The sequence below is a fragment of the Lampetra planeri genome, chromosome 4, assembly GCF_965212315.1.
Source record: "Lampetra planeri chromosome 4, kcLamPlan1.2.h2, whole genome shotgun sequence".
In the NCBI taxonomy this organism is placed as follows: domain Eukaryota; kingdom Metazoa; phylum Chordata; class Hyperoartia; order Petromyzontiformes; family Petromyzontidae; genus Lampetra; species Lampetra planeri.
Window position 1 is genome coordinate 26,876,692 of NC_136110.1, and position 15,765 is coordinate 26,892,456.

At 45.7% G+C, this 15,765-nt stretch overlaps 1 protein-coding gene across 4 annotated transcripts in view; it reads right to left on the reverse strand.

Annotated features, from left to right (window-relative positions):
- LOC144717881 (microtubule-actin cross-linking factor 1-like) overlaps positions 1-15,765 on the reverse strand; it is a 261,212-nt gene that overhangs the window by 8,169 nt on the left and 237,278 nt on the right. For all 4 annotated transcript variants that reach the window (XM_078593630.1, XM_078593631.1, XM_078593632.1 and 1 more), the window contains 15 exons: positions 15,511-15,717; positions 14,546-14,665; positions 13,264-13,433; positions 12,115-12,274; positions 11,125-11,319; positions 10,517-10,645; positions 9,986-10,129; positions 8,892-9,080; positions 7,864-7,978; positions 7,337-7,500; positions 6,589-6,751; positions 6,297-6,451; positions 4,614-4,688; positions 2,691-2,708; positions 1,682-1,799 (listed from right to left, as the gene is read on the reverse strand). In XM_078593630.1, the coding sequence (XP_078449756.1) occupies positions 1,682-1,799; positions 2,691-2,708; positions 4,614-4,688; positions 6,297-6,451; positions 6,589-6,751; positions 7,337-7,500; positions 7,864-7,978; positions 8,892-9,080; positions 9,986-10,129; positions 10,517-10,645; positions 11,125-11,319; positions 12,115-12,274; positions 13,264-13,433; positions 14,546-14,665; positions 15,511-15,717 (2,122 nt within the window). The remainder of the gene's footprint in view (positions 1-1,681; positions 1,800-2,690; positions 2,709-4,613; positions 4,689-6,296; positions 6,452-6,588; positions 6,752-7,336; positions 7,501-7,863; positions 7,979-8,891; positions 9,081-9,985; positions 10,130-10,516; positions 10,646-11,124; positions 11,320-12,114; positions 12,275-13,263; positions 13,434-14,545; positions 14,666-15,510; positions 15,718-15,765) is intronic.

Here is a 15,765-nt window from a genome sequence, read left to right on the forward strand (position 1 = left end):
GACACAGCTTCGTTTAAGGAGAAGAAGAAAAACACATTTTTATATCGCGCACGCGCGCCCGATTTTCACAATGGTTCCTCTCTCTTAAGGCTATATAGAGCACAGCACCAAATTACAGGTCTCAAATGCAAAACAATTCGAGTTAAAATAACAAACAAACTTGCGTGCTCCTAGTTTTCCCTCGGACAAATTGCTATAATTTCTGTAAAACGTCTGAGTACTTTCGTCCACTTTTAAACAAGGGGAATGGCAAAAAAGAAAGACTGACAAAACTGCTTGAAAGTTTCTTAAAAACGCGTTCCGCGGCAGGCACCGTATGTACATCGCCACAGGCAGCGCGAGAGAGAAACATCGACTTATGCAAGGTCCAGAGATGCAGACTAAGACACAATGGGATTGATGGAAGTAGGGATCAAAGAAAACGCCGTTTCGTTCTTGAAGGAAGAGCTGCAGGGGGGAAGCGGAGCAAGCAGCTGCCATATTAACCATGCTGAGGATCGTGCAAAACGTTCCCAACGCCCGCCATGGCAGATGTTATAGCTTGGAGTTCGGCATTGCAAGGTTGTGTAATAATTGCCCAGCTTGACAGTTCGGTTTGACTTCTTATGAGTTTCCAGACCAGGATTTCACAAATATACGCCATCTCTTGCGTACGCCGAATTTAGTTTTTTATGAACGAGTAAAATTCGTCTTGTTGAAGGTGGCAGTGCATTCTTAAAATAGACGAGTCAATTATTTTTGTAAATGTAATTAATCTTACGCTTATTGCCACTCAATTCAACTGCAAATACGTATGATGAATGTATCAATGTTGAGAAAATCGTAACGTTACAATTCAAATTATGGCTGGCGCTTACATCATCGCTCAATTTGTAAAAATGTAGTCTGGAAAGTCTGGGACAAAGAGGCACTCGTTTCAGGGACATGCGGTGGATACTAAGATGTGAGCCTATCCACATACCACAAGGAACAGCTCTGACCGAATATTACGAAGCCGAAATGTGGAATAAGGGAAAGGTATATACTGAAGCTGCTCTGTCGACCATACTAATCTCACACAGCCCAATGGGCAGGGCAGAAACTACCTTTGATAAAGTGCCACATCCAGTTGATTTGCTCTGGCCATGTGAAATAAACAGGAAGATTAAAATAAAAGAATTTGAAAGAGCACACACACACACAGGCAGATGCACACACACAGGCAGATGCACACACACACACACACGGGAACATAACACACCACTTAAGTACAATGCAATGGCATATTTTCATCCGAACGACACTTTTTTTTCCAGCATGTCATAGAAACGTGTTACATGTTATGACGAAAAAAAACAGTATAAGCTTTGGCAATAGAACACCATATACTTTACATTCGATCTTTTTTGATTATATTAAAACGTCAGTGGCTGGCAATTAGATCTAATCAAGTTAATCGCCGACGAGCTTTCAGGTTTCAACGCTCGTCATTCGGCACGGCGTCCCGACGTTTCGCTCCACGTGCCCGGGCCGAACAACACGCGGCACGACCAACTAAAACACGCCGGCTAGCTGTGTAGCACAACCGCGGAAAACCTGCGCAGCCGTAATGAAATTGGCCGCACATTTAGCGCGAAGGGAATCGGTATGATGAGGTCGCGAGGGCAAAACGAAGGAAGGAGGGATTGGAGATCACCCGTACCTCGGCAGGGGTCGTTCTTCACCAGAAATTCGTCGAGAGCCATCCAGCCTCCACCGACGCGCACCATCACGGTGCTACGCAAGATGCGCACCAGGCGCAGCTGCTGCGAGTCGCCAAACTGTCGCAGGGCACGGCGAGGCGTTAGCAGGCAACCGCACGGGCGATGGTCAATGGGCTCTGACCGCAGTTTACGAGGCCAAGAATATGGAGTAAGAAACATATATGTATTTTGACATACATTCAAGCTGCTCTGTTAATCGTACTAATCTCCCATAGTACAACGGTGTTGTCCATCTACCACAACCCCCCCCCCCCCCATCTCGTACGTTCATTTCTATGAGTAAAATAAAGGGTGTTTCTTTGTATATTTACAAAGGTTACGGGAGCTCACGTGCTAGGATAGGCAGATTCACTGTACAGAAATCAACTGACTTTTAAGGTAAAAAACAAGAAATAAGAGCGTTTTAAAAGGCAAGAATTACAAGAATTCGTTTGTTTTGATTCGGAGCAGTGATTGGCCACAAATGTTCAGTAAATAAATGTTATTTCAATCTGAGGTTAAAATTTGGTGTTAAGTATGACTGACATGAAATATGCACGGTTCGCTGTTCATGCGCAATTCACTCGGTGCATTCATACAATCTGAAACTCCTCTGAAGGACGAAGCACAACAAGATTTTTTTTTTTCAAACCACAAATTGAGGTTAAACTTTAAAAAGTCCACAGCACATGGGAGACGTCTTTTGAAATGTGGATAAACATCTTGCGTCTCAATTTTTCCTGTTTTGTTTGAAAATCTCACATTAATTTGTCATAATTATATTTTATTGTGTGATTCCTGCAACCAGCTCCCCCCCCCCCCCAACCAACTGCAGACTTTTTAAAGAACCATATTCATGCACAAGCAAAAGTGGGAGAAATATATTAAAAATGATATTCAGAGAAAAACCATTGATGAGAAGCAATGATCACCACAAGCAGCGCATGGCCAAACACAAACCCTCAGTACCTGATTCCCAAGGTAGAACTACACACCAAGGAAAGAAGAGAAAGACACAGAGAAGAAAAAAACCAAAATAAAGAAAAAAATTGTTAAAAGAGCAACACACAAAGCTACAAGGCATGGGCAAAATGCCCAGCAAGCTTCTTAATGCACCACCTTTACTTTACCAATACTGTGTTTTGTAGAACAAGACAACGGTACTCTTCAATTGAATTTCACTTGAAATGTAACACATAAAATGTGATATATAATTCTATGAAGATTGGCTACATGGCTCTCTGATATTTTTGGGTTGTACACGCCGTGCTGTTCAGCATGATGTCTGACGTTTCGATCCAAGTGCAGGGAGCTTCTTCAGGAATTTAGAAAAAAGCTCCAAGCACACGGAGTGAACAACACGTGGTACAGACCGGCAAAAAAAACAATCGGAGAGCTGTGCTGCATAGAATGTTAACACGTGCCAGATTTAGTATTGGTAAAATACAAGAAAGTGCATTTTAACGTCGCTACGTGAGTTCATGAAAGAGTTCACCGGCACCACCTAGGGGCTTCTAAATGTTCCATACGACGACGGTCTCATCGGCAACACAGAGCTCTACGATGTGCTCACCCTACTGGCCAAATAAAAACCTCCTCGCTCTACCTTCCTCTCAACGGTGGAAGGCCACTGGCCGGCATGCACACCATCACACACACGGGGGTCAGGGTCTCGGAGGTGCTGGGCTTGGCAAATCGGGGAGAGAAGCCACACAAAAAAATAGCAGAGAGAAAATTTGGCTGATGGGGGCAAAACAGAGGTGGGGGTACGAAGACGACAAAACGGCGAAAGCTGGAGGACAAGAAGCCCTTTCACAAAATCCTCGCTCATCCCGCCGTCACTCAGCACTGCTCTGTGTCACTTTGTGTCACTTCGCGCCATGCCGTGTGTGCATAGCGAGAGCGCTTTTATTTTGTTTCTCCATAGGCGCATCACACGGCTGTGACAGCTTTTAACAAAGGGCTCTCTCAAACTGTGGGTGCATTCAGCAACAGCCGTTTGATCAGGTGACTTGGGCTTTGTAGATCAGTGCCACGGAGTTTGAATGCCAAAATGCAGTCGCTCACGATCCAATTGCCAAGGCGATAAATGGAGTTGCCGTACATAATCCCAAGGGGTTTGTCCAGTTTAACACGTAGGCTTTCGCGACCAATATTATTCATGATAAAGGTTTTTGGGTTATATTGCGTAAGTATAAACGTGCCGTAACCCTCCACCACCCGACACAGCCGGTAAGGTTTGTCACGGGAAACAAAGCGCCAATTAGTTACTACTACAGAGAGTAAATCCACAACATTTACAATTTTAATACGACGTTTTGCTGGGTTTGTTCAAATAAGATACATATGTTGACACTTTCAAAGTGAAGCTGCCAATGCAAAATTACCACATTCCCAAACAAGCTCCGACATGAAATCACTGTAATGTGTTAGCCAAAACATATTCCTGTAAAAGGTAGGATTGGGTTACATCCCGCCTGACAGATGCCCATTCTTATTAAATAGCAAGCTGCAAATATGAACCATGAAATACAGACTCCTGAGTGCCTCACATGTTAATGAGGGCGATAGCAATAATCAAATGAAAGCAGTGAAAATGTTAAGCCAACAACTTTGAAAGATATCCCCCATTGTAAAAAAAGGTTTAAATAAAGATATTCACTTTTGATCATGTTTTTGTTATACAAAAGCAATGCAAAAGTTTAGGTATGATTATAGCATATGAAAAAAATAATCAGATAAAAAACAGTTCTACTTGTGTTATGCATGCCGATGGAAATAGATTCTCGCCATGCAAATCAATGTATTCGCCCGACCAATGAGATTGGAAACATTTACGTATTTTCTGGCTCGCACGAAAAAATATTTAAGTTAAAAAACATCAAAACTCACTCGGTACTTGTTTTCACCAATCTGCTCCACCTGGAATCTCCTGGTACACTTGCAGGCAGCAACCTGTCTGGTGACCTGCAAGGCCAAGACAGTTGTACGTCAGATCACGCACTATTCCTGGGTAATAATAGATTATCATGCTTCTAATAATTCATCGAATCGTGCCTGTAAGAATCCTTATTGTCCAGAAAAAAAGCCGACATTAAACTGAATCATTATTGTCAATCGTTCGTGTTGTAATTGGTTCACATGCAGCTAAAAAATCACCATGATGTTGGTAAAAATAACAACCAATTCTTCAATCAAATTCATAATTCAGGATAATGACAATGCATGTGTAGAGTAGAGATGCGCGCAGTTGAGCGGGTGCAATCGAGGACGAGCAGGTGTGCGCTTTGGGGCAGGAGGTTTGCGCCGGAGAGACGGGAGATGGGGGCGATGATTAGGGATTAATGAGTGCAAGAGGCGACGTGGTGGCGACAGCTCAAGTGGGGAGCACGTGAGGACTCGGAATGAGGAGGAGGGGTATATAAGCGGGAGCGTGTGTGAGCAAAGTTGAGTTCATACTCTTAGGTTTTTTTTTTCGGTAAAGTCACGTAGGCAAAAAATTATAAAATAAATAATACAATATCTAAAAGAATGATTTGATTTTGTTATTTTCATTTATTATTATTTTACTTTATTATTATTATTCTTTTACCTACGTGACTTTACCGAAAAAAAAAACCTAAGAGTATGAATCCTTGCAGTCACAAAAGCTTCAAATCTAGAATCAAAGTTGAGTTGTTCGGGGACCAAGAGAGAAGACATCTTGTGGCTGTCGCTCGAGTCGCCAACGGGACCTCGCTGCTCTGTGTTGGCTGAACCCCCCGCCCGGGGCAGACGTGTGAGTGGGTACGGGGCAGTGTAGGAGAGGGCAGAGGTGAGATAGGAGACAGTAGGTGAGATGCAGAGGAGGTGAGCTGCGGAGTAGATGAGAGCGGGTAGTAGGAGAAGCAGAGTTTGTGGTGACAGTGGAAGGCAGTCATAGGAGTGCCTACAACGGGTGCGAGAGAGGGATTAATAAAGTGTAAGCAGGTGACCTGTTTCTCCGTGTCAGTGTGAGTAATTTCGAGACACCTCACATGGAATCATGAGGGGACGAATAATTACAAGCCTTCAAAATTATAAACGTCTGCCCTCTGGTTCTATAAAAGAATACCCTCTACACTACCATGCGAGTTGCACACCTATAACGCGAAAGACGTTCAACATACATACATGCAATAAGAAATAAATATATATCATAAAGTGGGATGTGATAACTATGGGACTGGTATGTCAATTGCATTCAAATGTCCAAAGTTGTTTTCATGTAAAATACATCTTTCATAAAGTTCAGTGAGATACATTTATACATTTGCACAGTGAAGTGAATAATAACAATTGGCAATTTGATTTTTCAATATTGTATACAACAGCCCATTCTTACAAGACATGTCACTGGCTTCAGAATACCAATTTCACAGCAACCAATGTCGTTAAATCATGTCCCACTCTATTGCTAGGTGGACGTAAGAAATTAAATGTCAACCCCATTCAATCTATCCCGATAGCAAGTGTGCTAACCACAAGCCTGCCCAGCTGCATTCAGTATAATGAGATGCAACACACACTGCCGCAGCCGTGTCAGCATGATTGTACCTCATCCTCAATCTTGTCTGCATCGGTGATGGGCCTGTAAGCATCTTTGTTCGGATGCAAGGCAGCAATGAACTCATAATAGTCGATGTAGCCATCGCCATCCCTGTCAAAGATATCTGCCACTGCTGTCATTTCCAGGCGATTAGTTGGAAACCCTGGAGAAATATATAAAAAAACACAGATGCTGTCAATTATGAGTTGTGTCAATTTATAGACTGCGAATACAGTTGAAATGTAATTTCTCGCAGAAATACAGATGTTTTCAGATTGAACAAGTACAAACGATGCTCACTGGAGGACAGGATTCCATCGATGAATTCTTGTCGGGTAATCTTGCCGTCTTGATCTTTATCCATTCTCCGGAAAAAGTCCATGACACGGGACTTTTTGTGGTTCATCCACTGCATGTACCGCTTCCGCCAGACGTCAAAGTCAAAGTTTTCAAACTCCTTCAGCTGTTGTCAGAAACGCAAAACAGGGACATGAGGCTCAACAATCAAACGAGTCGGCAATTAAACCTACAATGTACAAGTATGTGTTCTTTTACATATTGAACTCGTGAAATAGCCATTTCAATATTTCATGTTTGGTTTCTTTTGGTGATATTTTCACATTATTATCCCCATCGTGCTGTTGGTGCCGTTACGATACAAAGTATCCGTTTAGATCTCTCACAGAGCAATGCAACCCTCTGTGTTGGAGAACGGACAGTGGAACTGGATATTACAGAGCGACCTCCAAAAGCCTTTCAAGTGACTCAGTCCAACGAGAAGACGGCAGTACTTCCCACTTGCCCTGCATGCGAGAGTGAGGGGCATTGCACTGCACGACAGTCAAACCGGTATTTGATTGCACGGAGCTGGAATTGAGCCCAAGTAAGCGCTTGACCAAATCCACAGCGACGGTATCTTGCACAGCCATTGGCAACGCGGGGCCGAGACCATCGCCTCACAATATTCCACGTTCTTAACCCAATCTTAGTGGGCGTAACCGTTCCACCCACAGCAAAAGCCAGCGAATATCAAAGGGAGCCCCCTCACCTCCTGGAGTCTCTCCAGCGCGTCCTGCAGCTTCCGCTGCCTCTCCAGCGCCACGAGCCAGACCTGCCGCCAACGGTTGAAGAGCAGCGTGATGCGTGGGTTCTTGGTCTCCAGGGGCTGGGAGGGCGACGCTGGAGCGGTCGACTGGGGCCCTCCACGCTTTCCTGCAGGGATCACAACGCGGTTGCACCGCACGTTTTTTTGTGTTTGTTTTTCCCTTGGCGCAATTGTGGAACAACAGCCGTATCAGACGTCAGGACGCCTAATCGGCATAATCGTTGCTTCGCTGCAGCTCAAGGACTCAGTACTACGAGGCGTGTGGTGAAGTAAGGGGATGTCCATGTGCTCGGCATTTCTGTTCTGGCAACTGTGGGGGGCAAGGGGATGGCTTGGCAGGGTACAGACAACGTGTCGCATCCGGCATCATGCCGTCACGTCATCGACACGTGAACGCACAATTCGTTTTCTTCTTCTTTTGTTTGAATCTCAATAGAATAATCCCGGCGTTGAATGAGTTGTGTACTTACGAGTACTCCCACGAGTTCTGTCGAACAGTGCATGAGATTCTGAAGGTTTGCGCTTGTAAGACTTTGTCATCTGCTCCATTTCTGGCTGCTTGCTCATCATCTCCTCCATAAAGCCCTACAGAAGACAGTACCAATTAACGTATTTATATTTATGTGAATACATACAATCAAGCAAACATTTTTTTTCTATAACGTGATATAAATACAGTTGCTTGAGCAAACATTTTTTAAAATAATTTAACAGAAATGGCACTGCAATCAAATAAAAAATGTAAATGTTCGAGTTCAACCCTTTCAAACCGACAGTAACTCCTCTATCAACATAGGTTCCTCCATTTTCACATTTCGAATTTATCGGGCAAACACCCCATGCTAGGTGCATCGGTGCTTGTGCCAGCCGCTGGAATTCTCGGCAAGAACGATTATGAGCGTAAGCAAAGTTAACATTTTCACAGCAGCGAAGTTATCACAAGATTTTTCTTCTTCTTGGTTCTTTCGGTAAAGTCACGTAGAATGGAAATAATAAAATAATAAAAATAAACATAATAAAATAATTCTCACGACGTTTTGGCCACAACGCAAGCAGCCGTCCTCAGGTGAAAAACAGGTCTGTCGAGAAGACAGAGTCTGAATGACACGCCCCAGGCTTGGAGCGACTATTTAAGCTGGGATGGAGGGGCGAAGAGCGCCTTAACAAAATAATTTGCATATCAAGAGGAATTTAGCATATTTATGGGAAATGCAGAAATGCGATTAGTACTACTTGTGAAATGCGTAGGAGGTTTGGCGAGGGGTTTAAAGTCATTATGCCCGTGCATTATGCAGGATTAGCAGCATTTTATTATGTTTTATTTTTATGATTTTATTATTTCCATTCTACGTGACTTTACCGAAAGAACCAAGAAGATGAATCCCTGCAGTCACGAAAGCTTTCAATCGAAATTTCACAAGATTTTTGTTTTGTTATCACTGCTTCCACCTGGAAGAACACGCGAGTAAATGCTACGCGATGGGTGCGGGCGGCAGACCTGGTGCTCCGAGATGAGGTAGTGCAGAGACTCGATCTGCTCAGGGAGGGTCTCCTGGTCTCTCTGCGCCAGCATCTCCTGCGCTTTCTGCAGCCAGGCGAGCATCTCCTCGAGAAGCTGCGAGTTGGACACGAGCTCAGAGAGGGCGGCCTCCAGCCGCGTCTGGTGCTGCCGGGCCCACGTCATCACCTGCGGCCCACGTCACCCCAAGTGAGTGACAACCCAGCGCGTTCACGACATTTGCGACGAGAATGTTAATAAATTTAAGTGGGGTTTTTTTTTGTTATGTCAGACAGTCAGCGATTACTACAAGTAGACGAAAACTATCGATCACGATGATGAACAGGGCTGCCCACCAAAGACCATCGCACTCAAATTGTAAATGTTGTGGATTTACTCTCCAACACACCGGTGAGCTGAAGTAGTAACTATTTGGCGTTTTGTTTACGTGACAAATCCCTTACTAATTGGCTGTCAAATGGTGCAGGGTTACGACACATTTATACTTGCGCGATCTAACCCAAAAACCTTTATTGTGAATAATATTGGTCGCGAAAGCCTACGTATTCAATTGACTCAAATTAGACAAGCTGACTGACTAAAATAAATAAATGCTGCTTGTTAGCCAATCCAATTAGGGGATATACCGTCACAAGCAAAGCAGCAGTGACCAGAAAATGGCATGGCCAGCCGTTCATATTCATAACCCTAAATGTGTGTAATATCAGAGAGAATATGTTGTCTGGGAATGTACTGTGTATGTATGTTGAACTTCTTTCACAACGTACGTAGCCAATCTTGCTAATCGGAGGTGTGGGGGAAGGACAACAAACTAAACACTAAAAACTGTTCTAAAGAAACTATAACCGTGGCTTAATTTCCACCGTGTCTGTTCAGGTCAGCAACTCGAGAAAATATTTCCGCAACTCGCACAACACACCCAGTACACGTCTCATTGCATCCGTGACGACTCCTCGTGCTCACTCCAGCGTATCAGCGACCCGGAACATATTCGGGCGAGAAATTAATCCCTGTTGATAATAAAAGTCAATAAACTACAAGTCGTCACGCACCGTACAGAGACACTGTCTCACCTCCTCAAAGCGGGTGCGAATGATGTTGATCCACTGCTTTATGGCGGATGCAGAGTCCGGGTGGCAGACTGCCAGGATGGCTTCTCCCATGGAGACGGCCCTGATCACCTCCGAGCGCTGAGCTTCCAGCCTCTCCGTGAACTCCTACAAAAATCCCCGACCGCCATGGCCAATCAAGACTCGCATGTTTGTATGCATGAAAGAAAATGCACATGGTGTGGCAAGGTCTTCATGCAGCAGTGCATTATAAAATAACCATAAACAATTAATGATTTGTAAATAATATTTCATACAACACAAATCAGCTGATATGCATAACAATTGCTACTAAATCATGGTCATGTTCATGTATACTTTATATCTATCCTATTCATGCATTCTAAAATATTGCAACAACCCAAAGCATTCTCCTACTCAAACGAGCACTGACGGGAACGTTATAATAGATCATTTGAGGGGTTAAAAGTAATTGTAGGCGACTGGAGAACAATGTTTGCTGATGTCAATTGCAACTACTACGCTGTTGAGCACCTTGTGTTGGGAGATAAGGAGCCTCAGGGAGTCCTCGTCATCGGGCAGCGTCCCGTGGAACCGCAGCGTCTTCTCAGCCTCCGCCAGAACATCCATGATGCTTTGCACGAGTGTCCGGAACACCTCCGCCTTAACACACAGACACACGCTCGTTTGGTTACCGTCATGCCACGCCCACAGGGCCTGCCCCTGCTGGTGGACGGGCCTCCCGTTACAGGCAGCTCGAGGGTACACGTTGGCCTACTCTTCTATGCTGGCCAGATATCGTTGAAGACGTGCAAGTGCCGCCCGTACTTTACCCCAGCACATGTGACCTGCAACATGCCAATCGGATGACCTAGTCCAGGGGTCGGCAACCAAAATAACAAGAAGAGCCATTTCTTTCCAATTCGGTAGAAAATTCAGTATTTCAAGAGCCGCAATGCATCTGAGTACATACTGTACATACGTACATATCGTCAAGAAGCAGCCCGTAAAGAGCCGCATGCGGCTCCGGAGCCGTAGGTTGCCGACCCCTGACCTAGTCGAATCACCGAGTCGCGAATGCGCGGGACGGCGCGCTTGCGCGGAGGCGGGGTGGATCGCGCGCCGCATGGCCCGTCACGCACCTGCTTGAGCGCGTCGTCCAGGCGAGCCTGCTTGCTGACCGAGAGCTTGCAGACCGTGTCCCAGCGCGCGCTCAGCTCCGCCATCTGGGCACGCACCCACGACGCGTCGCTCTTGCTGCTGTCCAGGAGGTCGCGTGCCGAGCGCTTCAGGGCGTTCACGCTGCTCGCACGCTTGCCCAGCTCCCTTTGGAACACCTGCGAGAGAGAGAGAGAGGGAGGGAGAAACACACAGGCGCGCGCATTTACATAAGTCTTCCTGCACGTGCGCATTTGTATGTCGGGAGAGGTAGCGCAGGGGTTAGTGCGCTGCGCTATGAAACCGGTGACTCGAGTTCGATTCGCTCTCATGGCCAACAAGAGTGGCGATTATCTGAACCTGTCCCGGACATCTCCGAGGTCGACTCAGTCTCAAATAAGTGCCTGCTGCGCTGTGTAAACATTGCCACTGTGGAGACAAAGGCGGCCGGGCATGGTGCTGGCCACCCACCTCCTCGTGCGCCATGGTGTTCTGTGTAAACAATAGGACTGGAAAGACAAAGGCGGCCGGGCTTGGTGCAGGTCACACTGCCCCCCCCCCCCGCACCCCTCTTGTGCACTGTGCTGGCCTTCATAGTTGCTCGCTAACGGCACTCGTCCCAACAGTCTGCATATGCTACACAGGGAATATGCCTTCATTGGAACATCCATTCATTCTGGGGTGCCATGGTGGTGAGATGTTAACTACCTCGTCTGATATGCAGGAGGTCCTGGGGCGATCCCAACCCTGACGCCTGTATATTTGGAGTTTGCATCCTCGCTCTGTGGCCGTGTGAAATTTTCTCCGGGTCCTCCAGGTTTTTCCCTTTTCCTTATTTGGACTCAATGTGCGCTTGGAGTATCTGGCTGCTATAAATTTCCAGGCGATAAGCCACTTCGTTGAGCTATCATTTATGACAGCCAGGTTGCTTCTGAATTTTTTTTTTAGTTTAGTTACGTTTTGAATGCACGCACCTTGTGGGCGTCGATGAGCGTCATAACGAGCGCTACATCGCCATGCACCGGCTGGTCCTCAGCCAGGTGAGGCTCCACCTTGTACAGCCAGTCAATGAGCACCTGCAGCGCCTCGGCAAACTGGCCGGAGAAGAGCAGAGCCTCCTCCAGCTTGTGCTGCCTGCGCGTACACACACACACGAGTAAAACAGAACGGGTGTTAGGCGGGTATAGGGCAATCGCCACCGGTGCCACCATGCAGGGGTGAACAACTGCAGGAGGAGGAACAAAGATTTATTGCGTCGCTTTTGAAACCCAGTGCTTAGAATAACGCGATGAACTGCATCGATATGGGAGTTGGACTGTACCCATCGATACATAAAATGATTACCATACAAACAACTAAATTACAGGATTTAAACATGCATGTAAAAAAACTAACATTAAAAAGGAACACAACTGTAAACATGTATTATTGTTGATGGATTAAGCTAGTTATTAATGTAAGTTCCACTAGAAATTTACTTTGATGTGGTTGTTAATGCTACCTATTCAAGCATACTGCAATGTCAGATTCATCGATTCTGAGACTCACAACACTTGTATCAAATGATGCAATAAAACATCGATTATATTATTAGAGATTTGTATAAGAGAATATACATTCATATGGCACTTGCTTAAAAGCCTCAGCAACTCAAAACTACTTACCCTCCATCTCATCTCGACCAATCCAATGCCCTGCTCTAGTCTCGCTAAGAGAACCCCAGTGGCACCTGTCCCCGTGCGGCACAAGGTATACGGAGCACCGGCCTGCAAATGGCTTTCATCTGCTGGTCAATGGGCAGTGTTATTTTGTGTCTTTTCCCAATTGTGTATCTTGCGAGTAACTCCTCAAACTTGGAAAATGCATCGCATGCCGCTGGCTTAAATAACAACTGCAGCCACTCGATATTCCACGTACACCGATTCCCCGCACCATCGAATTAGCAATTTGGCTACGTACAGTGCAAAAAAAGTTAAATGCATACATACACCACAGCGACAACAACAAAATAGAATCGACTCTTGACTCGAATGGCGACACCACTCCCGAGGATAATTCGTTGAATCTCGAGTGGGGGGGGGGGGCGGTACGAATGGTCGCAATTTCCGCGCTGCCCACATTACCTCTCGACGGACTTGCCACAGATCGTATCCCACTTGTCACGCAGCTCGCTCAGCATGTTGTCGAGCCGCTGGTCGTCGTCCACCAGCGTGGCGCGCTCCTTGAGCGTGCGGCCGGTGCGCGTTGTTGAGTCGTAAATGGGCTGCTTGGCTCCCAGGGATTTTTGTATGTCCTGTGGGAGTCGGTGGGGGGGGGAGACCACAAAGACAAATATGACATGTTATAGTCTTGACGGAGGAGTATCATCCCCTGTAGAGGTTAGTCAACTTAACACATTTTCACGTCTTGCAAATGGCCTGATGAAGCTGGTTGTAAATGCAGGCGAAACTTCGTACTCAAATTGTAAATGTTTGTGGGGTTTACTCGCCATCACACCGATGTGCTGAAGTAATAGCTAATTGGCACGTTTTGTTCACGCGACAAACCTTTCTAATTGGCTGTCGGGTGGTGGTGGGTTAACGACACATTTATATATACACGATCTATCTCAAAAACCTTTATTGTGAAGCCTTAACAGACATCAGGAGCAAGTGCTATTAGCGAGCACCTATGAAGGCCGGCACGGCATACGAAGGGGTGGGTGGCCAGAACCAAGCACGGCCACTTTTGACTCCTTCGTGGCGATGTTTCTACTGGATATTTGGCCTACTCTTCCATGCTGGCAAATGTGTCTTGGAAAAAGTGGGGGTACGCCACAAGTGATTTGCCAATCGTCTAGTTGTGGTGTACACGTTCATGATGCTGGGAAAAATTAAGAAACATTTGATAACATTTCCCAGTTTCAACTGCTGCAACTTTTTGTATTGTGAGTCGAATTTGCGTTAACCATTTTACCTAAGCAGCATCCCTCAATGTTCGACTTTTAAAAATAATTAAATATTTTTTAATAATTACGTGCATAGATTGGCCCCTAGCATGGGAATGTGGAATTTCCACCAATGGTTCAGGGATTTCAACGCGGATGAACAGCCACCCTGTTTTGAGTGTCTGACACTTTGACTGCTTGATATTGGCATATATTGACCTGAATAATTTACTTATTTAACCAGTAATGCTTCAGTGAGTGCGAGTCTGTCCATTGTACAACCACTCTTAACCTCCCCATTAAGTGGTCTACATTTTATTGACTTTGGAGGGATGATGGATTGAGTCAACCTCCACACAGGATTTTAACTCGTAAACCTTCCGAGTTGCTCACTCAATTGCCGAGCCACCTGGCCAGAATATTGTCTGGCTACTATACATTGTATATAAATAAAAAACAATAAATAATAATTGACGTGCCTTGTGCCGGCCAAGCATGAGTTTAATCCGCTCCGGGTCGTTGCCACAGTCCAGCTCATGGTCGAGTCCTTTCTCTGCCCCCTCCAGCCAGTCCATGAGTTTAGTCCAGGACTCGTGGAACTGAAAAAAACACAACCCAACAGTAATACTTAAACAGTGTGAACACAGAAACATACATTTGGGATTTCTAAAACGCTCAAATGTGAGCTCATTTCAAAACACTGCACAAAATAAGGTGATCACATTGAGAGGACTTAGAAGGGATGGAGGGCCTACAATTAAAAGCTATGTTTTTTAATTATTATCGTTGCAATTTTTTGTGTTGAATAGGGCCACATTATGCACACAGAGTGCTTTTTACAATAGCTTGTTGCATTTGAGCAGTATTTTATTTGTTGAAACAAATATTGATGAACAATATTGGTCTCGAAAGCTCTTAGGCTGTCACACTATATAACATTTCATTTCAATATAGAAAAATGGATGTCGATTTATTTACTTATTTTGATATATGGCAATGTCTTTGATAGAAAACGGATGCGCTATCATCAATAACTATCTAGTTGCTCTCTGATGTGTTTTTCCGGTTGTGAAGCGTGTTTTGTTCATGATGGCCGGACATGCAGCAGCACTGTTTCTTCAGGTTATGAAGTTCGTAAAGAATCTCCCATCACGTGGGGCAAAACACAAGACATTGCACAGAACAACACGCGGTACAAGCCATTAACACATCAGAGAGCCGTACGGCCGCACAAAGGCCAATGTCTACCTCGGTAGCAAAATATCAAACCCGCATTATTATCGGCAGAAATCGCCCCCCCTGGAAATTCCGGAGCGGCACACGCATCAGGAGGGGACCAAGAACACACAGAGTCCCCCCCCCCCCCCCCGCCCGCCCATCTTTGTCCAGGGCGAGCGGCGCGCGTTACTGCGCCGCCAAGCATGTTGCCGCATGTGACGCGAACCTGCTTGGCTCGCTTGCGAGCGTCATCGAGCGAGCGGCCACGCTCCAGCGTGGATTGCATGATGTGCTCCCAGCGCGCCTGCACGCTCAGCAGCAGGTTCTTGATGAGCGCCACGTCCTGCTTCTGGCTGAAGTACTTGAGGTGCGTGCCCGTCTTGTCCAGCTCGATGATCTGCTCACGGTGCGTGTTCACTTCGTTCGCGAGCATCTGCTCCCCCCCCCACCACCCCGAGGTGCAAAGTTTTTAACGCGAATC